This window comes from Monodelphis domestica, chromosome 7 (assembly GCF_027887165.1).
Source record: "Monodelphis domestica isolate mMonDom1 chromosome 7, mMonDom1.pri, whole genome shotgun sequence".
Taxonomy (NCBI): Eukaryota; Metazoa; Chordata; class Mammalia; order Didelphimorphia; family Didelphidae; genus Monodelphis; species Monodelphis domestica.
Genome location: NC_077233.1, coordinates 199,261,532 through 199,285,087, shown reverse-complemented (window position 1 = coordinate 199,285,087; position 23,556 = coordinate 199,261,532). Strand labels below are relative to the sequence as shown.

Here is a 23,556-nt window from a genome sequence, read left to right as displayed (position 1 = left end):
TCCTCAATGGGAGGGCGTCCAATTCGGTGCTAAACAGAGGAAGGGGGAGGCCGGTGCTTGGCTACAGTCACTCTCCGAATGGGGGTAGAGAACAAAACTCATGGACTTGTGACATAGTAATAATCCCAGAATGAGGTCTCAAAGGGACTCTAGGGAAGGAGGAAATAAAAATGAATCAGGATTCAGGTGGGGTCAGGGGCTCTTCTGGCTGGGGCTGGCTTTGCACATTGTTTGAGGTGTGGGGGTGGAGAGCTTGGGTGCATAGGGGTGGGGCTTGGGGCTCAGATGCCAGCCCCTCTGAGTAGTGAAGACTGGGGGCCTGGGAGGCGCTGCATATATTAACCTCGGGAATAGGAACTGCTTAGTTTAACAGCTGCAAGAGCATCAAGCGCGTGGGACTGTAGAAGGCACAGCTAAGCCTAGAGGACCATTTCAGAGCCACGAGAAGCGAAAGGCACGCAAGGTGGGGGTGGTCGCAAGGTGGGGTTGGGTCCTGGTCGGGTTGAATCCAATATCCTTCTGGTGGGGGTGGGGAAAATGAGCATTATATTTGGAGTTCTAGGGTCCGAGTTAAAATCCCAGTTCTGCTACTTTTACCTGTGTGACCTTGGGCAAGTAACTTTTCCCTCTTTCGTTTTTCGTTTCCCCATCTGTAAAGCTAGTAAGGTTTGACTAGTGATTTCTACTGCATTAAATCTGTGACCTGAAGAATTAGGGCTAATGCTAGCTCCCTTCAAGTATATAAAGAGGCCTGGACCCGTACCGCTTGGCTCCAGGGGGAGAGGTCCAGGATCATTAGGTGAAGGCTACAAAAGTATTTTTAGGCTCGGTATGTATCGAGGAAAAACTTCCTTTTGAGCTGTGGAACTGGGCTGCTTCGGGAGCCTCTGGCTTTTCCGTCTCTCCAAAAGCTAGATGGCCTTCCGTTGGAGTATAGTAGCAAAGATTCCAGTTTAAGTACAGGTTGAACTAGTCTCTTTGGCCTCCTCCAACACTGAGATCGCATAAAGGGGGAGGAAACGCTAGGATTGTCTGGGAGAGCAGCCGCATTTCCTACTACACCCACGGTGAAAGTATTGGGAAAGGAGAGAGTGTTTCCGAGAGGGAAATGGAATGGCATTGTGCCTCCTTTCCTGGACCCTAGAGGGGAGGTTAGGCGGGGCACAGGAGCTGCGGCTGGGGAGCGGAGCTGTTCCTAGCTGAGAGCAGTGAGCGGCGCTGGGCTCTCACCTAGCTAGCGCTTCGACCTCGCGGGTGGAGCCCGGAGCTGCCACCGCCCCTTCGATCTCCAAGCGCCGCCTTCTCCCCTTTCCTCACAGTCGGTCTCCCGCCCCTGCCCTCGATTCCCGGCCCGGCCCAGCACTGCCGGGGCCGTGGCGCCCTGCAGGCAGAAACAGGCTGGCTGGGGTGGAAGAAAGCAGCAAGCTCCTTGGCTGCGGAACCCCTAGAGCTCCAAGCTCAGCACTTCTGGGGTGAGCGCCGGCCAGCTCTCTGTTTGTGGCTGCCGCTGCGGCTTTGTCCTTTCCCCGAGAGGGCTCTGGGCCGCGCTGCGGAGAAGTCCCTCTTCTCCTCCGCTTCCTCCTTCGGTGGGGTAGGAGGGGAAGAAAGACCAGAGCTGTAGAACGGGATAAAGAACGGCGGGCACCGCTGGTTCTCTCCCCCGCCCCCCTTCTCTTTCCTTCCCCCCGCCTCCACCCTGAGGCTCAGGGCTGGTGGAAGAGAGAGGAAGCGGCGCGCGTCACTCTCTGGAGGAAAGTATTTCACCTACAGGGCAAAGGCTGCTGCTGCTGCCAGTTGCGTAAAAGCAGCAGCGGCAGCAGCATCCCCCCCTGCAGCTGGGGCTCAACGTGTTTCCATTGCCATGGAAAACAGAACTGGCCCGAGGGGGAGGAGGACGACTACCCAGTCTGTCTTGCCTGTCGGCGTTTAGAAACCCGAATTACCCGACGCCAAACTGGGGAGAGGAAGGTAAGCAGCTGTAGCCTCTGCTCTTTTCTGTGAGTGTCTTACCCCTCTGGGGTGCAGTGTAGACACACCGGGCGGCGGGTTCGGATAGTTCACCGCGATCCAACTGCAGCCTACTGGGCTGCGTCTAGTGATGGAGCGCGTTGGAGATTCCGGGTGAATGAATAACCTTCCTCCTTCCTACCCGAGCACGGCTCGGCCCGCCTCCCTTCCTTGGCTCCCTTCCTTTTGGGATTAGGAATAATTGGACTCCCCTTGAAGTGAATCCATTCCTTGAGAGAGCTTGTTGGGAACGCCGTCTTGATCATAGTTTTCTTTTAGTTTTCTGGGGAGGAAACAATGGACCTTTTAAAGTGCTTGTGAATAGTCTTAAACTCTAGGGGGTGGGGGAAATAAACCCTTCAGGAAGCTGAGTTCAGGGCAAGATTGTAGGAATGCATTGTATGTGTGTGTGTGTGTGTGTGTGTGTACACACACACACACACACACACACACACGTGTTTATTGGCTTTGTCCTGTCGCCAATCCAATGGAAGTATTTTTGTTCTGTTTGTAAAGAGGAAAATTTTCAATAGAATGGATCTAAAATTTGGAACACACTCAAGAACTAAACTTACCATCCTCATATATTATGGACCCTCTTGCCACAGACTTAGCTTTCCAAGTTGGAGATAGAAGGTACGGATAAGGGTGAAAGAACCAGGACAAAAATTGTAGTGGTGCTTACTTTTACTTTTTTTAAGTAAGTGTCTTGACTTTATTGTGTATTCAGTACTGAAGGGGGCTGCTCTCAAGACCAGAGTGGAACCTAGATCATCACATGTACCTTTTCTGCATAAGTTAAGGGAACAGGCTGGCAGGTTTCATTTTGTAATGTGTTTCCAGTTAAACAGCATAGATCATAGGACTTCAGAGATCCAACAACTCATAGAGATGAGTGAGTACAACTGTTTCTTCGTTTCCTCATGTATAAGATAAAAGAAATTTCTCTATGTGCTCAAGGTCAAGCCAAGTGGCAGGGCTAGTACTGAGGCTCACTCCAAGTTCCTTGATTACTCTGCTAAAACACTAATGGATTAAAACGAATCTGGGCTCTTTTTTGTTTGTTTGTTTGTTTTTGGCTTATTCCAGACATGACTTTCTGAGGTCCTCAACTTTAGATACTCCTTTTATAGATTGTACACATGTTCATTTTCCAGCTCATTTACAGATGAGGAAATGGACGTAAACAGGAATAAGTGACTTGTCCAGTGTAATAGTAAAAGAAATTGTAGCTCTATTTCTCTCTACTCTGATACCTTCCCACCAGAGTCACTCAGCTAATGTCTGAGATGAGATTTCAATTTAGGCCCTTCTGACACCAGGGCCAGCACTCGGCATACCCATGTATGACAGCTAGGTGGCATAGTGGATAGAGTTCTGGCCTTGGAGTCAGGAAGACCTGAGTTCAAATTCTGCCCCAAATATTTAATTATATAAACCTGACCAAATCTTTTATAAACTTTCATTTTAGTTACCTCATCTGTAAAATGGTGGAAATAGTACCTATCTTACTGGATTGTTGATTATATAACATGTAAAACATTTTTGCAAACTTTAAAGCATTGTGTGGATACTAGCTTTTAGATGAATTACCTTAGGCTCAGGAGTGATTAAGTAGAAATCATAAGTTTGTTGTAAAAACAAACACATATCTATTGTCTCTCCTTATGAGATTGTTTTCACTTTTGTTTTTGTATCTTCAACCCCTAGTACAGTGCTTGGCACATAGTAGGTCCTTAAAAATGACTGTCCATTAATTGCTCTGCAAGGAAGGGTACTGTGTTAGGTTCTGGGCATCCAAAGATGGATTTGAAAGACACTACTTTTAATCAGCTTACAGTTTAATTAGGATTAGGAGTAAGGGAAAAGAAAATGTAAAGAAAGAGAAGAATGTGTTAAGTTTAAAAGTAAGATACAAAGAACTATAAAAAATTTGAAGGAGAGATCATTTTTCAGGGCAAAAAGCATTAGGAAAGTATAATAAATGAATGAAAAATAATTTATTGAGCACTTACTGTATATCCAGCACCATGTTAAGCATTGGGGATACAAATATAATCAAACAGATAGTACCTGCTCTCAAGGAATTTTCATTCTAATCAGGTAAGACAGCATATAGATTTGGAGAAAGTATAGAGAAAGGATGGTTTAGAAATTACTGGGAATTATGTAATGACTTGGGTTCCAGGCAAGAAGAGGCAAAGACTCACCAATAAGGACCCAGGGTCCTGATAATATCCTTATTAAAGTTGGCAAAATCCAACATTTGATGGGAGGAAGATGAGGCGGATGGTTGATGTGGAAGAAGAAAGTGGCATGGGGTTGGTCTTTGAAAGAGCATAGAAAATAATAATAATAATGATAATAATAATAATAACTAACATTTATGTAGCTTTTATTGTGTGCCAGACTTTGTGCTAAATACTTTGCAATTATTATCTAATTTGATCCTTAAAACAACCCTGGCAGGTAGGTGCTATAATTATCCCTATTTTTACAAATGAAGAAACTGAGGCTGAGAGGTTAGGTGACTTCTTTAGGGTCACACAGTAAGTTTCTGAGACTGGATTTTAACTCAGATCCTGACTCCAGGCTTGGTGCTTTATCCACTGTACTAAATAAGTGGAACCCTTATTTTGCAGGGAAGGACTTCAAAATGTAGAGATGGAGATAGGGGTAAAGCTTATTCTAGATTTATGGACAAGGATAGTGACAACAAAGGCAGAAGAACAAGAAGGAAATGTAAGAATGGGAAATAGAAACCAGTTTATTTTGGTTGGAACATAGAATATGAAATGTGAAATGGTATATGTTCAATCTGGAAAAGTAGATTATAACCAGAGAGTAAAAGGCCTAGATCAGGAGTTTCTGTTTTATTTCATAGGTAGGCAATGGAGAGCCACTGAATGTGCACCTATATTGATACCCTTGATCTGCCTTACTTGGGAATGGCAGAACAAAATGCTCCCACAATTATTCACATTCTTCCTTCTAACTTTTAATTTCTCTCTTTGGTTCATTCTTTCTCTATGGAAACATACCCAGATCTCTCCAATCCTTAAAAACAATAGTCAAGGGGCCAGATGGGTGGCTCAGTGGATTGAGAGTCAGGCCTAGAGATGGGAGGTTCTGGGTTCAAATTTGGCCTCAGACACTTCCCAGCTGTGTGACCCTGGGCAAGTCACTTAACCCCCATTGCCTAGCTGATACCACTCTTCTGCCTTGGAGCCAATATTGACTCCTAGACTGAAGGTAAGTGTTTAAAAACAAACAAACAAACAAAAACCAATAGTCAAAACAAAACTCTCTACTATCTCCTCAAGCTATTGTCCTATATCTGTTCCTTTTATAGTCAAACTCCTAGAGAAAATTGAAGGAAAAAGGAAACAAGCTTTTAAATGTTTACTGTGTTTCAGATACTCAGCTAAATTGTAGTGAGTATTGTTAGCTTGTGTGATTCTTCAATACTTCTTAGATACTATTTTGTAACCTAGAATCCATCTTTAACTTTGATTTTTAAACTTTGTTTTCTGTATGACATATATTGACTTGCAGTGTAAATTTATTAGCTACCTTGCTAAACCCCTCTGACCTGGCCCTTCCCTGTGTATCATGACAAATGGCCATTTCTTATTCTGCTTCTTTGTATAAGGCTATCATTGTCAAGATAGTTCAGGATCATTTGAACACTGATTCACCTGTCCTACATCTACCACCCAGATGGTAGGAGGGAATGCTCCATTCAAATTCCTAGTTAGTAGAAAAATCGCCACCAAATTTCATGACTTCATGGTTGTCTCCCATATTCAGCTCTTCCAGCCTAGAGGTATTACTCAATTCCCTCTTTCCCCCTTTTTACTTCATATAGGTTTTGTTGTATGTGTTGCTGGCCTCTGGATCCTTTTCCCACCCACCACTTGCCCTCTAGTAGTGGAATCAACCCATTATTAATAATGTTCTCTGAAATGAGTCTTGGAGTTTGAGTTGACCTTTCCTATTAAAATCTAGCCCTTCCAGATAGAAGGTATAAAGTTGAGTCTGGGTTACCAGTACCCCTCCCCCCTCCCCCCTTTAAATCTTAAGTCATTTACCAGGGCTAGGGACAGAACTCTTGGCAGTCACATCAAGGATGGGGCAAGGTCAGCAACTCTGTAGGTTACTTCTTGTCTTCACCAAAAAGAGTAGGAACCAATTGTCTAACAGTGTCTTCATTTTTTCTTCTTCTTTTAAAAAAACTTTTCTATTATATTTTTCCTAGTTGACAATGACCAGATCTTAATCTTGTCTTATTTAGTCTCCTTTTAAAAAAATTAATATTTTTTTCATCAATTACATAAAAAACATTTTTTAACTTTCATTTTTTTAAAAGTTTGAGCCAAATTCTCATTCTCCTTCCACCAGATGGTAAGCAATCTGATATAGATCTTACATATGTAATACTGTAAAACATCTTTCCATATTAGTCCTTTTGTGAAAAAGAACTAAAACAAGCAAAAGTGAAAAAATAAAGTGAAATGTATTATACTCAATCTCAAGAATTCTTTCTTAAGCTGGTTACCCCCTATCCACACTGAAAAAAGAAAAGGTTGAGGATCTAATACCTGAGACCCAGTAACAGGGAATTCTTCTCCTACCAGGGTTAAGACAAAACCTTTTCCTTTGGTGACACAGAAGTATTCTACAAATATCATTTGATCCTCACATCAGTCCTGCTATTATTTTCCTCATTTTGTAGATCAGATTTGAATTCAGATTATCCTGACTTCAGGCCCAGTGCTTTATTCACTGTACTACCTCAAGTAAGAGAATATTAAGGATATATTAGGAATTACTCTATGGCAAAAGTTCAGGTGATTCAGGGACTTGAAGCATAAGAATAATACTTGTGTGTATTTTTAGTCGTATCTGACCCTTTATGATCCCATTTCTGGGTTTCTTGGTGAAGATACTGGAGTGGTTTGCCATTCCTTCTTCAGGTTATTTTATAGGTGAGGAAAAGGCAAAGAGGATGAAGTGACTTACTCAGGGTCACACAGCTAGTAAGTGTCTAAGGTCAGATTTGAACTCAGGAAGATGAATCTTCCTGACCACAGCAATAACCACTGTTCCACCTAGCAGCCCCAAAACAATAGCTTATATTTGTATAAAGCTCAAAATACTTTGAGATCAGATTATGACTAATAGATTGGTAGAATAGGGAGTACTTTGAACCCAGTAGTGTTTAATTAAGTTGGTTTAATTGAATGGTGAAACTAAAGACTACTTTAAGGTAAAGCAATAGCTAATTTAGCTGTAATGGGGAAAAAATACTGGATTTGAGGTCAGAAAGGCCTGAGTTCAAATTATGCCTCTTTCGGAGCTGTGTGACTCTTGATAAATCATTTAACCTATATATATCTCACTTGCCTTATTTTTGACATTATGGTTTTAGACTTGATAGCCCTTCCAGATCTAAATCTATGTTCCCATGAAGTGGTATGGAAAAATTAAGGGACCAGAGCAGAGGGATGATGGTTAAAAATGTTGGGATTTTGAAAGTGAAATGATTTTGAATGTCAGTCTGTTCTAAACTGTGACCATGCTAGATAGTAGCTGAAGTAGTGCAGTTATATTGGAGTACTTGGGAGTTGAGTCAAAGAAGTTATGGTTTTAGAAATATCATCAAAATGGATATTGAAACCTTTAGCAATGATGGCCAAGGAAAGGGTAGAGAGGGAGACTGATCTAGATGCTGTAAATTTGGAGAAAAATGGCAGTGTCTAGGGTGGTGGTAGATGTCAGAGGATAAGGGTCCGTCTGGACATCATTGTTTATAGTCAGATGGCATATGTACAGGTGTTCAGAGAAAATGAGTACCTCTGGTGTGAGAGCTTGCTCAGCCTTTTTCAAGACTACTCATCCTTCTTTGGGGTTCATCTACACCCAGCTGTCACCTATGGCTCAAAGAAGCACACCCAGTAAACCATCTCAAAGATTGGCTAAATCAGAGTCAGGGTAACCAGTGGGCCACAAATCTGTCATTGGGTAAGGAGAGTATCCACCTCAAGCATGTGGAGTCTTCCTCTGGTGGAAGGGGTGGATGAGAACAGTTTGCTCCAACAGACCGTGAAGGCAGCTAATGGAGGAGCTGAAGAGCACTGTGAACTTGGTTAGATATTGAAGAAGTCCAGATCAGCCACTGCATTCTGAACCATCACTAGTTTTCTTGGCTTTTGTCTTGCCACTGGATTTGGATGACTCTGGAAGAAAGAGTGAGGCTGAGGACTCTGCCTCACTTAAATCTAATTTATTCTTGAATCAAAAGACATTACCCAGTGATACCGATTTGGTCTGCTTTGAGTATGAAGGACAACAGCCACTTCCAAGGAGTATTTGCAGAACAAATATCAAGAAGTGACAGGGAAGAATGAATTATACCAACTCTACCCAAGGAGCCTATGAGGAGGTGGAAAAAAGGCAACATGGAGAGATGATGTGAAGTTTAACAATGGAATAAAGATTATAAAGAGCCCAGTGAAAACAATGGGTAGAGATTGTAGGGAATGTGGGGCTGGGAAGAATGGGGTGGGAGCATGTGTGAGATAGCCCCTGTATGGTATATAAAGAAGGAGAAAGTTAGGAGGGGAGTTAACACAATATCAAAAATTTATGTATCTAATTGAAAATAAGGAACAAATCAAAACAAATTCTTTACTAGGAAATTCTAAAAAGCTTTTCAGTTATACATTTTCTATTTTGCAGGAAAAATAATGAGTGTTTTATTTCTCTGCTTGGTAAACATTCAGTGTTCTTACTCTCATCTTTATGTGTCCCTTCGTGGTCGCCAAACTGTTGTGGTGAAAATCACCTTTAAAGGTTGTTAAAATATTAATTTATGGTCGCCAGGGAAATCAGCTATATAATTCCCTAAATGAAACACTCAAGTCAGAATGGAGTTTATGGTGGTTTAATCACAACGGGAGTAAGAAAAGGGAGAGGGAGAGAAGGAGAGAGGAGGAAAGGGAACGAGGCTAATTCAACCTTCTGATAGAGTCAGAGGGAGTTTTAGGCCTGGAAGGCCAAGGTAAAGAAGGGAATCAGTCCTTGACTCATGGTGACCGATCTGAAAGAAGCTGTCTGTGGGCCTCCTCTCTGCTCAAGCTCCTCGAAGGCACTGGCCTCTCACCCTGTCCACAGGAGGTGTGAGAGAATTCCAGAGGCTGTTCCCTACCTCATTTCCTGTGCCTCACAAGTGCCAATGGTGGCTCTAGCTTGACCTAGGACTGCCCAGAGGTCTGTCCTTTTTTGTACATGTCTGTTGAGGGCCATATTCTCAAATAATTAAATCTTGAGCTTTTTGCTGCAGCTCTTCCTAATCTCTACCTGAGTAGGGTGGAGATTGCAGTTTCCAAGACCTGACTCTGTTACTCCAAGTATCTCCATTGTCATTGATCAGGAAATAGCTAAATCCCATCCTCCAAAGAATGGTCTGAACAGGGTGGAGTAGTTTTGAAATTCACAATTTGAAATCCAAAGTATTTTTTTTTTTGGACTTTGCCTGTGATTTCTTTGGTTTAGGGGACTCCTGGTAAGGAAATTCCTTTTACCAGTGTAGGTTGGTACCTTCTCTGCAGCTTATATGGTCTGAAAGAGTTGTTGAGGGCCTTCAAAAGTCAAGTTGCTCAGGGTCACAGAGACAGTATGTTTGAAAGTCAGGGTCTGAATCCAAGTCTTCTTGATTCCAAGAATCAACTCTGCACCTATACTATACTGCCTCTCATGTAGCATTTTCTTCCTTTTTATTTGATAATATTTCCCCCCAATTACATGTATAAACAATTTCTAACATTAAAAATAATCTAGAGCCCCAAATTCTCTCCTTTTCTTCTCTCCTCTCTCCTTGCTGACAGTAAGCAATTTGACATAGATCTTACATGTGCAATCATCATGTAGCATTTCCTTAGTGTTTTGGGTGGTAAAGTTAGAACACAGTGACTAAATTAATTTAATTAAGAGAAACATGTGAATGAGGTAGGAAAAGAAGGCAAAAGTGAGAGATATTGTAGAGAAAGAATTGACAGGATTTGGCAACTGATTGACTGGAGCAAGGGGAGGTAAGGAGACAAGAATGACTGCTTATATTTTGCGGTTGTGAATCTAGATGATAGAAGAATGGTGGTGCTCTTGACAGAAACATGGAAGTTCAGAAGAGGGGTGAAATAGAAGTTTCAGTTTGAGTGTGATGAGTTTGAGAAGGGACTTTCAGTTTGAAATATCTTGTAGGCAATTGGTGAGTGTAGGATATAATCTATGTGTTTCTAACTCACCCTGATTCAGGGTGAGTTAAAATTACTAAGACTCTAGGCCAATTCAATATCAAAAATTCCTGGAGGTAGTTTTTAATCACTTATTTCCATTTTAACAAGTAATCTCTTCAGTTGGATTCAGGCAATGACAATTCAAATACTAGGAGGTTCCTGCCTTCTTTTCTCCCACCCCTTCTCCTCTGCATTTTCTTCTACAGGACATATACCACAAAAGCAATAAATCAAATCATGTAACTGTATCTCTCATGTATGACTCTTTATGACTAGTTTTCTTCAAAAAGGAAGAAGTAATTTTCAACTTTACTTTTTTTCAAGCCCTCACCTTCTGTCTCGTCAGGTCCTAAGCAGAAGAGCTTGGGCAATGGGGATTAAGTGACTTGCCCAGCATCACACAGCTAGGGAATGTCTGAGGTCACATCTGAACCCAGGACCTCTAGTCTCTTGACCTGGCTCTCAATCCAGTGAGCCACCTAGCTGACCCTCAGTTTTACTTTTAAGAGGAAAATGCTCCTACTTCCCAATAGGTGATTTCTAGCAGTTAATTACAGTTTACTGTAAATTGAGTCAATTTAGAATGCTTGCTTACTCCTCTAAAGCAAGCTCACTTTTCCTTTTACAAACTGTTTTTGTTACACATTTAAGCTTGTAGGAGACCAGGGCCTTCTAATGAATACATTTAAGCAGGAGTTGTTAAAAAGTTTCATAAAAATGCTTGGTTTTTATCAGCAACTTAGTTATGTGTTTGGGGTATCTGCTCCTAGCCCAATTCAATTGGCATTTTAGCTTATTGTGAGCATCTTTAAAGCTATATTTGAGCTTACTGTAAGCATCTTTATGGCTTGGCAGGGCAGAACTTGCCATCTCTTTGTAGCCCTCTCCCCTTCTTATCCATTCCCACTATACACTCAGTCCTATAGATGAAATTCTTTGTTAAGAATTTCTGACACAAATAAGTGACCAAATATGAAAAACAGCTGTGCTCTGCTTACACTTGTTATAAACAACATATACTTCAAAAAGTTGGTTTTCTTCTTATTTCAATAATGTGACTAATCCTACCAATGCATTATTGCTATGAATGAATTTGTTTTTAAACTCTTACCTTCTGTCTTGGAATCGATACTAAGTCTCCATTCCAAGGTAGATGAACAGCAAGGGAAGGATAATTGGGGTTAAATGACTTGCCCAAGTTCACATAGCTAGGAAGTTTGGGAGGTCATATTTGAACCCAGGACTTCCTGATTCCAGGCCTGGCTTGGAATCTAACTTTCCCTGCTATGAGTGAATTTTAACAAAAAGTTATTAAGCCCTTACTATGGGCTGGGCAATATGCTAAGCACTAGGTAGACAAATATAACATTCAGATAGTTTCTACTCTCAAGAAACTTGTAGTCTTTTTGGGAGAGGCAGTATATATTGGGGAGCATTGACCAGGAAGAAAGTTTCCATCTAGGGAGTCACAGAAATTGTGAGTTGGGCAGTCAATTGATATTCCCTTTCCAAAAGCAATGAAACTGTTGTCTTGCTTTTTTGCTCTTGTTATTCTCTGATCTATATAGTTAGCAGTCTCTAGGGTAATTGTAGGGGCAGCAAGGTCTCAGGGTGGATAGAATGCTGGGCCTGGCAGCAGATAGACTCAACTTCCTGAGTTCAAATCTGGCCTCCGACACTTATTAGCTGTGTGTCCCTGAGCAAATCACTTAACTCTGTTTGCTTCAGTTTCCTCATTTGTAAAATGAACTAGAGAAGGAAATGGCAAGCCACCCCATTATCATTGCCAAGAAAACCTAGCATAGCACCTTGCACAAAGTAGGAAATGGATAAATGCTTGTTGAATAAGATTAACTATCTCCATATCTTTTGTAAGCCTATCGAGAAGTAATGACTTGATTGATATTAAGAAAGAAGAGTTTCTTTGTATGTTTTTGGAAATCAGTCTCTAGGTGCTTCTCTCTTGCATTTTCAAACATGGCTTTTTAAAAAAACTAATTATAACAATATGGTCTAGCTCTGTTTCAGTATATTGGTGACTAGCAAAAAAAAAGAAATTAATTTAGAATGAATTGGATATGAGATCATATTGTGTTGAATTGAGACTAGAAGTCAGGCCACCTTGCTCCCAGTTGGATGGCTCTTTCTACTCTACAAAATTACCATTCAATCTTTTCTATAGGCTTTCTCTGGAACAGGCTGATATGGAACCACAGGAATCTTCAGTATTTTACCACCTCAACTAGATAGCACATGAAATAAATTGAATAGAAGAAATCATATGATAGAGGGTTCATAGATTTCTTAAGATCATTAGTAGTTAGGATCCAATTCTTCTGGTGGTTTCTAGTGATCTCTAGAAATATAAAGTTCAAGAAATATTGATGGTTTTCTTATAACTATCATGCACAGAAGGCCATGGCAATAGCTCTAGAGGCATGGAGGTCTAACGGTATTCTTCAATTCTGAGAATTTTAAATTCATGATGTTGCTTGACACTCCTGCTAGGAAAATGTTGGACAGGAACTTGCCAACTCTTCTTGTGATAGGTAGTAGAGAAATGTTGCACGTAGTTGGCATAGTCAATTTCCTTGACTTTTCTTTTTTTAGGATGTTGTTAATGGCATCATTGACATCTTGAGATATTAATTTCCCAAGTGCCTCATAAGAACCTCTGACGATCACTACAAGATGACATCCTTTTCTGATAGGAGGGGGTGGCCCCTTCAGAATCTGGAGTGAAGGTTTGCAGATTTGTGGTGTGTAAGACTTCGTCTTTAATAGAGAAGTTACATTTAAATGAGTTTTAGAGTAATCTTTGATGAAGGCAGACTTATCTTACCTCAAGATATAGCTGAGAGTGTGAGTGAATATATATCTTATCCAAGGTTGTCTTTGTTTTAACTTTTTTGGGCCTCAGTTTCCTTATTTGTAAAATTGTAGTACTGGACTTGATCTGGTCTTTGATGTTCCTTTCACTTCCAGATTTCTGATCCTATGTTCTGAATAGACCCAAACCTTTCCTAGCATCTGACCATTGAATATATAGGTTTATTATTCTAATTTTTGGCTTTTGTTTTTTCCTTTCTATCACCTACTATTAACTTCTCTAGATTTGTTTTTAGATTTTCAGAGCCATTTAAAAATATATCATCTCAGTGGAAAAATTCTTCATGTAAGTGTCTACTTCTATACCCAGTACCATGCTAGTCACCTATTCTTTGCTTTTCTTTGTCTTCATATCCCTCCCTGAATTACTTGCCCTGCTTAGTCAATGTTGAATTGAATTGAATGCAGGTAAAATCATACAGACATTAGAGCTAGAAAATCATCTAGGCCAAACCTTCATTTTCAAATGAAGAAACTGAAGCTAAGTGACTTGCTTAAGGTCACATGCGTAGTAAGTAGCAGGAGTCCAGCCTTTAACTAGTTCAGTACTCCTTCTCCTAGTATAGAGCTCTGTGTTCCCCTGTACTCTGAAAAGAATAGCATTGAACCCATTGGCTCTGCCCTTTGCTGTGACCTTAATTAAAATAGCCTCCTCCAAGTCAGTGGAATGCCCGCCTTTTGGTTCTTTCTTAGAGGGGCCAGTCACACTGCTGATTAGATGCCAGAGTCTGGCTTTGTGTGCTTTAGCACACCCTTCATTCACCATTGGCTGAGTCCCTTGTATCATCTTAACCCAGTGATTGATTGAGGGTCGGGGGTAGAGGGGAAGAATGGGGGGGGGGAGTTGGGATGGAGGCGGGGAGAAAGGAAAGAAAAGGAAAAGAGGGTGGAGCAGCTATGTAATAGAACTGAGAAAGGAGAAAAAAAAGGAATCCTTGGGATGGTAATTGAAATAAAGGGAAACAGAAGAGAGGAGTGGTTGAAAAGGACAAAGAATGAGAGGAAGACTGGTAGGTGGAATTCCTCTCTTCCTCATCCCAATGAATTCTCTAGTTTAAAAAAAAACCCTCTATTGTTTGGTCATCTTTTGTTCTATTTTACTATGGGGGGGATGTATTTTGTTTTATTTACCTTTAATTTTTCTTCAAATGGACTTTAATGATGTTTTAGATGTTGCTCATTGTCAACCTTTATCTATCCCACTCCTATCACAATGTCCAATTCTCTTATTTATTTTTTTCTTTTCAATTCTCACTTTCAGTGAGAATGAGAGTGCTCTGTATCTTTTCACTGTGTCAGACATCTTGGCTTTATTGTTAAGTTTCCCCACTAATGTAGGTAGCCATGTAATGTGACAATATCCAAAGAAGACAAAATTAGGCAATATGTAGTCACTAGGAGTATAGAAACCTTTTACTCTCTTTCATATCACACAAAAGCATATAAGAATAAAAGAAAAATCTGGCAATGCATTTACCTCAAAGCTTAAAATGAGAAAAGAAGACTTGCTGATATTACTGAAGACTATTTAGCAGACCATAGTTGAACTAGTAGTACGAATAAGCTTTGTGTATGAATAGATGAAATCTCATAAATTTGCCTCTGATTAACCTTGTTTTCATGTATGTGACTTGAATTTAGAACCATGTACATTTGAAAGAAACATTTAAGCTAAGAAAACATGATCTTTCTGGGTTATTTGAGCTTCTTTTGTGGAGTTAAATATTTAGAAAGCAATGTGTTTTCCAATTGTTTTTGTTTAATGCTTTCTCTTATAGCCTGACCAAAAAGTAAATTCTCTAGCAGGGCAAACCAGATCAGTCACTATGCATGATGTTTGCTCTAGTTAAAATGCTTGCTCAAGGGAAATTGTTTTCTACTTTCAAGTTAGGTTATTTAAACAAGGTGTTTAGGTGGCCCTTCTTGCAGTTATGTACTTTTGGATTATGGAATATACATTTTGTAATTACATTTGCATATAACTCATAGATATGACATTATTAGAATAAACATTATTTGGCTTAAAATATTTTGAGAAGAAACAAAAGGTGAAAAGTAAATATTAAAAGTAAAGATGGTTGGGACCCTGACTATGAATAAAGAAGTAAATATCTTCATGGAGAATGTGTGTGTATATGTATGTAAGTATGTGTATGTGTGTATGTGTGTGTGTGTGTGTGTGTGTGTGTGTGTGTTTTTCATTCAGGGATTTCCATATAATCCATATGTATGGGCGTGATCTTTATTTCAAGTTATTTTTCAGATGACCCCTAGCAAAACTGATTAGTTGTAATGGTTTGGGAGAAGAGTGTTTCAATTGAATTTCAAAAAGTCAAACAAAGTTAGCAGGATTAACTAAAAGAATTCTGTTTCAATGAGGTTTTAAAAGTTTTCTAAAATGTCTGACTATGACTTCCCTACCTACATTAGTGAAATACACATACCAAAAGTGGATTGTCTATGTTGATTTGGAAATCTTATAGTTACTCAAATCTTGTATTGTTCAGGGTCACCATTTTAAGCTTGACTAAAGATTATAGTGATATACATTTAAAATGTGCAGATTAGTTTGAATGATGGCCTTAGAACTAATCCTTTTTTGTGGTTTAAAAAAATTGAATACCAAGTTGTCCTGTCATCTTCTGCCACTTTCTTTTAACACAACAAAGGGAAAGAACCAATCAAACCAAGGAACCAAGTATTGGGAGGGTTCAAATCAGCTTAACAGAATTTTTATTGTACTAAATAATTCCTTTGATGTTTGTGTGGATACTCGCCTCCATCGATTTAGATTATAACCCATTCACATATTCTTAACTGATGTGTCCCCAACTCCTTCCATGAATCACCTGTAGAGAATATGCTCCATGACTTTGAGACCTCTTTAATTCTTTTTTATTTAGGGATTATCAATATGCCACTGGGACTCAATCTGTTTTCTTTCCTTTTTCAGTAAAAATCAGCAATTCTCTTTTTCTGGTCTTACTTTTTCTTAAATTTTCTCTACTAGATAGAAGGCTGGACTTGGGAGGCAAGAATACCTGCCTTTGAATCCCACCTTACACCCTAGCTATGTGGTCCTGGACAAGTCACTTAATTGCTTTCACCCCTTGTTTCCTCATCTGTAAAATAAGGGTTGAAAAAAAGAGCCTATCTCACAGAGTTAGTGTGAGGATTAAGGGAGATGTAAAGCTCTTTTCACATCTTAAAGTATTCTATAAACATCGACTATTATCATGCCATCTCTTTCAAGAAAGTCACTGTCACATGGGATAGCCTGCTTGTGCCCACCATGCAGCTCTTCATGGCTTTGGGTTGCTTGTACTTTTGATTCTTCCTTTGTGTGTGTGCTTTGTGTGATTTTCAGACATGTAGCAACATTAATAGAATATGAATACAAGCAACCCAAAGCCATGAAAAGCTTACACTAAGTGATTTTTAAAAAGACTTCTTGTGATGAATTCATGAATAGAGAACTGGACTGTGAACTAAGAAGGAAGACCTAGCTTCAAATCCAAATGTCAATAGCACAGTGCTTGAGGACAAGTCTGTAATTCTGCATGTTGTAGTGAAGGTTTAGACCTATGTTGGTAAAAGGATGCTTCCTGACCTCAGAGTTCTCTATACCAGTGAAATGTTAGGGTATGCTCTTTTTCCCTATGGCAGTCATGACTTTCCAAACAAATACTTCAATATGCAAATAACAATTATGATAACAGACACAAAAAAGGATTGTACATGAACTCATGACTTTCTTTTCTAGTCAGTTTTATTTTAGAACACATATTAGATAAACAAGGTAGTAACACAATGGAGCTTGTTTGTGCCTCACTGATCTTTTGGTTCCCTTTATTTCTTTTTTATTGATAAAGTTTCCTTTAATTTTTAGAGTCCTATGTCTCCCTAAATACAGCCAAGCAAAACAAATCAACATGTTGATCTTGTCAGAAAATGTATGTCTCATTTGGTACCTCTAGTCCCTCACCTTTCTAACTAGAGGAGTACTTCATTATTAGCATCCTCAAGACATGATTGGTCTCTGTATTTGTCAGAGTTTTGTAGTCTTAAGTTATTTTCCTTTTACATTATTGCAGTCATTCTATAAGTTATTCTTCTGGTTCTCCTTATTCATTTCACTCTGTATCAGCTCATAAAAGTCTTCCCAGATATCTCTGACTTCTGAGTGCTTATTGGAAAAATGAAATGCCAAAATCCTTGTACATAATTTAGAAGAAAAAATGGCACACTTAAATATCTGGAGAGTAAATGACTTCAAGTAGATCTTCATTCCAGGAAATTTAAGCTCAGATCTCATTGGGTTTATCTTAGCTTTACAGTCTTAGTAGTTTTAGAAAAATCTGTTTTTCTGCCATTGGCATTTTAATACATGGAAGATGTGGTTTCAGTGATGGTTTTGTTATTTAGGAGAAGTAGTATGATTTTTACCATATTATACTTTTGTGTACCATTTTCCACTGTGGAATGGCTTAAAAACAACAAAACCCTTTTGATTGTTTTTTAAGTTCTAAGAGTTTGAATACAGCCACATGCCCAAGTCTACATCCATAGAATTGTTGGAAAACATTTGGAAGAGTTGAAGAGGACCTGTGGGCAGAAACCAACATGCTATTATGTCAGAAAAGACAAAATGGCACGTAGTTTTCATTTGGGCAATTGCCAAGTGAATTTTTCCAATTAGGATGCTATTCTGTGATGTTGCAAGGCAAAAATCATTCATTGGTAGCTTAGTGACTCCATTTCTCCGATCATGCCTTTTACTTTATTGTTTGTACATCTGGAGACATATATTATCTCCAACAAAAGAGCACTCCAGTCTGTTCAGTAATAACAACCTTTCTCACCCTGAAATAATGAAGTATCAGATTATTGCAGCCTTCGAAACAAAAGTTCCCTACTCCTTTTCAGAGAAGATTACTGTCACTATTTCACTCCTACCCTGATGAGCCTGGCACTCAAGAATCTTTAGTTTGGTTCCTCCTTTGTTTGTAGAGGACCATAGAGGGTCTTTTGTTGGTCTAATCTCTTGTTTGTTCCAACAGGGCAAATGAATTATGTTGTTCACTCTTCTGTTTCTTGGCATGTGCAGCTATGTATGCAAAACCACCTTAAATTTTAGAGTTTCCCTTCTTGTCATTAAGTTGAACCTTTATCTAAATAATTTTGCTTAGATTTTATGTTCCAGTTTAAATCCCTAACATATATGACCAGCTAAATGTTCTTGGGATAATGTGCTGGCTCACACTATGCTGGTAGATAGGTAACAAATCCGAAATTTGATTCCCCTCTAATAACTTTTAAGTTATGAGATTTGCTGAATTCTGGGAATTCTTTTTAAACCTTTTTAATTGGTTTCTTCAGAGCAAGTTGGTAGTGGCACCCCTGGGACTAAAAGCTCATTCATTGTTTTGGCAGGCAGTGGTGGAGAGGGGTGATAGGGTGTCAGGATAAGAAGTGAAATCAGGTGACTTCCAAGCTGTTCCACAATGCTGGAGATTTAGGAGAGAGAAATGGATAGTCCTGGAAGTCGATGAACAGGTTCTAAATAATCCTTTTCAAAAGCCTTGAGGACATTTCATCTAACTGATCATTGTAATACAGTTCTAGTGGACCTCACTTTGTTGTTGTTGTTGCTAATAAAGGATAAAATTTCATCTAAAACTATTCTAAACTGTTCACTAAAGTGGAAAAGAAAGAAAAGGAACTCTTTTATCCCAACTTCTTCAGAGGAACAAATAATGTAGAGCTCATTAGCTTTTGGTCCTGAAAAATAAGGGAAGATAAATATATACTTGATCTAGTCATTTACTACATTCTTGTTACATACATTTACATGTAATTATTTTAAGTTACTTCCATAATTGTCATCGTAATATTTTGACATCCTTCCTTCACCCCTACAGGATGCCCATGACTGAGGCATTGGGGATTATAATGATTTATGGAAAATACTGTCTGTAAAGGAAGATTCCCAAGAGTGAGAGAACAACTACCTCCTTAAAAACACTTAACTTTAAAAATACTGAAATATAAGATGCAAATATACATGATTACCTTACTTTCAGATCTCTTATGAGTGCATATTGAATATATTTTTTAAAAAATTCTAAGACATATGAGCCTTAAATTTAAAAACAAGTATTTTATAGTTTCTAATAAGTAGTCACAGTATATCAATAATCTAAACTAACCTTTGATTTTTTCATGCTGTTAATGATTTCAAATACTTGCTGGATTATAATTTATTTTTCTTTTTTCTTCTGCAGTGACATTGTATCATGCATGCCACTGATCCCAGGGGAAACTCCCCTGCTTTCCTACAACCTCAGAATCAGAATGGGAACAGCCATCGATCTTCAGGTTATGTTCCAGGAAGAGTTGTTCCATTGCGTCCACCACCCCCACCAAAGAGCCAAACTTCAGCCAAATTTACCTCTGTCAGACAAGAAGCCCAGGCAACTTTTGCATTCTCTCCTGAGGAACAACGTTCACAGAGAGAAGATAGAAAGCAGAAGAGACACAAAAATACATTCATTTGTTTTGCCATTTCCAGCTTTACATTTTTTGTTGCACTTGCAGTCATTTTAGGAATATCCTCAAAATACGCTCCAGATGGTAAGAGACAGAAAGAGAGAGAGAGAGAGAGAGAGAGAGAGAGAGAGAGAGAAGGAGGGAGGGAGGGAGGAAAGTTAAGATAATGACATGTGTTGCTTTACAGTCTTTTGATTCAATTAAATTTAGATTTGAGAAATAAAAATTTAATATATGACTTATAGATGAAAAGTTCGCTTTGTCCTAGGTTTCTCATTCAATATTTGCTTCTGCTGCATCTAATTATTTCTCAGATTTTATATGAAAATACCATTTCCATGTAGACTACAATAGAAATTACTGAAAATCTGTTTCATTTCATGTCTATTTGTTGCCCTTCCAGCTTCATCTAGAAATATTCTTAGGGTGATATAGTTTAGTATTAAGCCATGCTTTTTGTAGGTATGTTGTGCCTTTTGCTGCTTTTCACTGGTCTGTGAGATGATGCTACTCATAATTTTCCATCCTTTACCTTTGTAAAACTAATGAATTTATATTCCAAGCTATTGTTGTACTTGGCTGCCATGAATGACTGTTGGAGAAACAGATTGAGTGAGGAGGAAACTAGGTGGCTTAGTGGATAGAAAGCCAGATTTGGAGATGGGAGGGGCTGTGTTTAAATATGACCTCTAGCTACTTCCTAGCTGTGTAACTCTGGGGAAGTCATGTAATGCCCTAGCCCTTACTACTCTTTTGACTTACAGCTAGTGCATAGTATTAACTCTAAGATAAGGGTGTTTTTTTTTTTGTTTGTTTGTGTGTTTTTTTTTTTTAAGATAAAGGTTTAAAAAATAAAAATAAAAAATAAACAGATTGAGTGTCAGCTGATAGTTTTTAAGGTTCTTTAAATTTCCTTGGTATGGTGACTGGATCATATTGGTTAAGCTTCTCTAAGACAAGGTGGTCATCAGAGTTAATAGCTTTGTTTTTATGTGTTTTCCATTTTTCAAAGATAAAACTTATTTAAATAAGTTAGACTGAAGCTGTTGTAATTGCATACTGGTTTGCCTTCTCATTTTAATCCTTCTTAATTTGTGGGATTGTCTGACCTGTGTCTATCTAGTCAAAAATATAACTAGAATACACATACTCAGTTGATTCTGTATTGGCTACTATATTGGTTATTAAACTTTTCTTATCTGGTAAACCTAGAGATGATTTCATTTTTGAGGGGCGATGTTTGATGCCTGACATCTTCAATGCTTTCTAGCTCTCTTTTTGAGAAAATTATTCATTTTATATAGGCATGTGGCTTCTTACTAATTTAAAAGTTCTGTGTCTTGTTTATTAATTATGAGCTGCATTTTTCAGTAATTTTTTATTTTAATTTTTGGCCGTCTTCTATGTCCAACACCAAAGTTGCCAAATTTTAAGGTAGATTTTGACTTGTTTGGACGGCCTTATTGAGTTAAAAAAATCTCTCCTTCATCCTCTGCAACAAATATTAGAGTTTGTGCTATACAGTGGTTTGCTTATTTATTCATTTGATGATCATTGCAAGGAGAGGCAACCAAGTATCCCACGAAATAGTTTCTTGTTGCTTTTGGGCACATAGTAAAACCAGCTGTGTCAATTCTTTTCTTTTCTTTTCTCAGAACTTGTCAACCACTCTGCAGTTTCTTTGTCCTCTCATTTAATTTGTAGTGAGAAGATGAATATGGATAGAGTTTAGTTGGTGTTTCAATTCTTCACTGGCTGGATGAAATTCTCATAATGAAAGCCTACAGTTGAGTTAATGTTTGCAGATAGTTTTTAAAATGGTCCCTTCTCTCCCTTCCCACCTTCTTGCCCCGGTTACCTCAAATCCGAGATGGGGCTTCAAGGACTGAGGACCATCTTGTCTTTCATCTCTCTCATGGCTCATTTTGGACAAAGGTGAAAAGGGCAATGAGAATTGTTGCAGAAAGTCCAAATAGATCAGGGATTCCCTGTAGATGTCAAAATTCTCCAGATTCTCTTCTTGGCAGATGACACAATATTTGCAGCCTACAGGCTAGTTAATTTCCTATTTTGGCAGAAGTATAGTAGCACATGAGAAGCCATATCTAGTATATAGCAACATTTTTTGGATTAGCATTGCTATAGTTATGCCAATTATGTTACATGTATTACTCATCTAAATGGCAGTGTGAATAGTGGATAGAGGGATGGGTGTAGAGCAGTGGTTCTCAACCTTTCTAATGCTGTGACCCCACAATACAGTTCCTCATGTTGCAGTGACACCAAACCAAAAAATTATTTTGGTGGCTACTTCAAAACTGTAATTTTGCTACAGTTATGATTTGGAATGTAAATACCTGATATGCATTATGTATTCTCATTGTTACAAATTGAGAGGCTGAGAACCGCTGGTGTAGAGAGAGAGAATGACCTGGGGGTCCTGCCACTGATACATGCTATCTATGTGACTCTGGGTAAGTCACTCAATCTCTGAGACATCTCTAAGGCAATAAGTTAGCAGAAAAGTTGCCAGTCTTCATTGGTAGAGGGAGTTTCTTCACTATAAGTGCCAATGAAATAAAAAATCTGGGGCAAAAAAATGTTTTGGGGGGGTACCTATTGCCTCCTATATAATGGGTAGGTGTACAGTTGTATTATCTGGTTGATTTTTTTTCCCTCATTGGTTTTCCTTAGTCGTGCCTATTAACATATGAAGAGAAGATTGCTTGAGACCAACTATTTGTGTGTGTGTGTGTGTGTGTGTGTGTGTGTGTGTGTGTGTGTGTGTGTGAGAGAGAGAGAGAGAGAGAGAGAGAACTATATCTTCCTAGGAATGTTTCTAAAATGATGAGATATACTACTTGAATTTAAATTCTGATTCAAATCACAAGGATCACATATAATCATAATTTGTTTCTTTCTTTTTCCTAACTGATAATAGAATATATTACCATTTACATTTTCTTCCATTGTAACACAATGAGAGGCCCAGTCATTCTTTCAACAATTTTTAAGTACCCACCATATGGTACTTAGCACAGAGCATGATGCCTTGGCACAAAGTAAGCACTTAATAAATGTTTTTTCATTCATGTGCAATGTACCGTGCTCATTGCTGCTGTTTGAAGGCAGGTGTTTTATAGGATAAAGAGAAGAAAGGACAGTGATATCTAAATACTTAGCTATAAAGCTCCAGAGATTGCTTACCTTTCTTAGATGGGAGGCGAGTCTAAGGAATTAAAACAATTATAATGATAATGGTAAAGCAGGAAATGTTTCAGTGATCAGGAAATTTATGTGAAGAGAATGCCATGAAAGTTGCTGCCAAAGGCACTTTTTGTGAAATATAATTATAACAGGATATTATCCTTTGAAAGAAAAAAGAATAAGCTTCAGGCAGTCTTGGAGCTTAGAAAAAGAAAAGAATGTTGAATTCATGAAATGCAAGTTCAGGGTGAGGAGTCAGATTTTTGTCCATATAAGAGAATAGCTTTGTACTGCATCCAATTACTAAAAATGGTATCACTATTATCAGTGGAATAAGATGTGAGTAACAAAAGGTCAAGGGTCAGATACTCCTATTTTTCTACTTGTATTTGGAGCTATGTTGCTTCCTCCCTCCCCTTTAACAAGTAGAGTTATGTATAAAGATTCCTGATATTTTAAAAGAAATACCCTTTTTGCCTTGTTTCCTATTCGAATTTCTCTTTACTCCCTCTCAACTATCCCACCTCTGCTCCATGTTCCTTTTCTGGAAACCTTGGAGCCTCTATCTTTCCTCTTCTGTGTGGAATCTCTTGACTAATCTTTTAAT

At 38.8% G+C, this 23,556-nt stretch overlaps 1 protein-coding gene across 3 annotated transcripts in view; it reads left to right on the top strand.

Moving 5' to 3' along the window:
* The first annotated feature begins 354 nt into the window (after positions 1–354).
* CEMIP2 (cell migration inducing hyaluronidase 2) overlaps positions 355–23,556 on the top strand; it is a 94,533-nt gene continuing 71,331 nt past the window's right edge. The window contains exons 1-2 of one of the 3 annotated variants that reach the window (XM_007498563.3): positions 355–463; positions 19,478–19,826. In XM_007498563.3, coding sequence (XP_007498625.2) covers positions 19,490–19,826 — 337 coding nt within the window. In that variant the 5' untranslated portion in view covers positions 355–463; positions 19,478–19,489. Of the gene's footprint in view, positions 464–1,093; positions 1,969–14,182; positions 14,204–19,477; positions 19,827–23,556 lie in introns of those variants that run through there. The other 2 variants (XM_007498562.2, XM_001365179.4) reach the window with 2 other exon arrangements.